The sequence below is a fragment of a genome, assembly GCF_019968955.1.
Source record: "MAG: Porospora cf. gigantea A chromosome Unknown PgA_NODE_5034_length_1992_cov_329.451, whole genome shotgun sequence".
NCBI lineage: Eukaryota > Apicomplexa > Conoidasida > Eugregarinorida > Porosporidae > Porospora > Porospora cf. gigantea A.
Genome location: NW_027151732.1, coordinates 1 through 1,992, shown reverse-complemented (window position 1 = coordinate 1,992; position 1,992 = coordinate 1). Strand labels below are relative to the sequence as shown.

Genomic DNA, 1,992 nt, shown 5'->3' with positions numbered 1-1,992 from the left:
AGGGCCAGCTTCTGCCTTTGTCTGTGGTGCACTTGCGCTGTGACCCAACGGACTACGTTCCGATAATTTCCACTCGAAACCCCAGATTGACTTTTAGGAATTTTTGAGTTCGACTCAAATCTACTGCCGTCGTTGCCTCTCCAACTTTTTGATCCGGATGAGGTCGTCAATGGATAACATCTCAAATCGCCGGTCTTCACGGCCGGCAACCACGCAAACGACAGGTCATGTCTGCTTACTCATCGCGGACTCTACGGACAGGACAACCTCAAAAACGCCAACGTCAGCTTCGATAACCGTTGACTTCTTAGATAACGCGAGACGTAGCGCTCAAAGCTCAGAAGAGTCAACTGGAACGATGATGAGACGACAGGCTTACTAAACCAGACAAGTAGGCGCTTACAAATTCAGGATCCAAACCCAGGCGGCGCAGACTCCACTCTCGGCGTTTTTTGGTGTCGGTATCTCCCAACTTTCTTGAGAGTACCTTCCAGTTGTTGGGGTGGTTGAACAGAAACCACCACATCGCCTCACAAGCGTCAGGTGTCAGCGACTTCCAGGCGGGAACTTCGCGATACACTGTCTTTAGCGTCAGGTGTCAGCGACTTCCAGGTTGATCAGGAAGCTCTTGGCACTGACGTCAATGTCCGGCGGCGATTCCTGACGGCGCGTGGAATACTCGCTCAGCGCTGATGTCTGCTTGGCGGGAGGCCGCCGCAGACTCTCAGCTTCCAGCCCGCTGAATGGACTGTCGTCAAGAAGCTGGAGCACATCTGTACACAGCTTCGTCTTCTCGGCGTGGCACTCCAGGTAGACTTCGATGCTCTTCTTCGTCTTCTCGGCTTGGCGACACTCTAGGTAGACTTCGATGCTCTTCTCCCAGTCGGTGAGGACGCAGGCGACATTATCTTCGACGTTGTTTTCAACTGGAGCTGTGTGCGTGTTTTTTTTTCCTCACCCCTGCCTCCGACTTGAGCATTTGAATGTTGCTAAGCATGCTCGAAATCTCCGCTGCTGGGAGCTAAGCATGCTGCCTCCGACGTGGAGAGGTTTCGGACGACTTGGAAAAATAATAGAAGAAAAATTATAGAAGACAAAAAACTAAGAAAAATACGAAAAGTATTAACAGCAAAGGCTTACGTGGTAATAGAGAGCCTTAACACATGCTGCAATGCGATTAGATTGGAAGCCCAAGGGCTGCCAGAATAGAGCTCTAATTCGCGCTTGTTCCCAGATCCTCCGAAGTGATAGACGACATCGGCAGACTCAGCCAGATGACGGAAATCCGTCATCGACAGACCCATCAACGGCTTCTCAAAGTCGCCCGGTATAGCGTCGATCCGATTTTCAAAGGAGGGGTGCCAAAGGTTGGAGTCTCGCATCACGAAACTCACCACACTCAGCGCTTTCTCCTTTAAGTTTTCCTTCGGCAGCAGTATTCCAAAATGCGTAGGCACGAGAGAGGCATGGACCAGGTAGACGAACGTAGTACTAGGCGCGATGTGCAGCAGTGATGCCAGCACCAGTGATCCAATGAATCCCGTTGCGCCGGTGAAGAAAGCCACACGAGGCTGGCTTCCTGCGTATTCCTCCTTCCGCAGTACCGGGCTGTCAGCGAAAGGCAGCAGTCGGCGAAGGGCGAACACGTCTTGCACAGGGTGAGCGTCCGAGTAGACGGACTCCGCCTGTCGCTCCATGGTCGAGAACCAGCCGTCGTCAGGCGGATGAACCTGCGGTGTCGAGGCAGCCAGTGCCGAAGTGACATGGAGCTTAGTGCTGCTCACTGGGGAAATAGCATGTGGAATGCTGTCTAACCGGAAGTCAATGCCGGCTGAGGTTTGATGCATCAGGGTCTCCTGTACGCTGTCGTTTGCTGTACGCTGTCGTTTGGTAGGTCAGACACATCCATCAATCAAAACACCTAATAACCAGAAGTTAATTTTTGTCAAGTCAAGCGCTCCAGGCGCGGTACTCAGTCTTATCTGCTGGCAA

At 52.3% G+C, this 1,992-nt stretch overlaps 1 protein-coding gene across 1 annotated transcript; it reads right to left on the bottom strand.

The window, feature by feature from the left end:
* Positions 1 to 1,136: 1,136 nt before the first annotated feature.
* On the bottom strand, positions 1,137 to 1,847 carry KVP18_000666 (uncharacterized protein; the record flags this gene model as incomplete). Its single annotated transcript, XM_067949976.1, has 1 exon — positions 1,137 to 1,847. The coding sequence occupies one exon, from the start codon at positions 1,845 to 1,847 to the stop codon at positions 1,137 to 1,139; it is 711 nt and encodes a 236-aa protein (XP_067808119.1).
* Between the last annotated feature and the right edge of the window lie 145 nt (positions 1,848 to 1,992).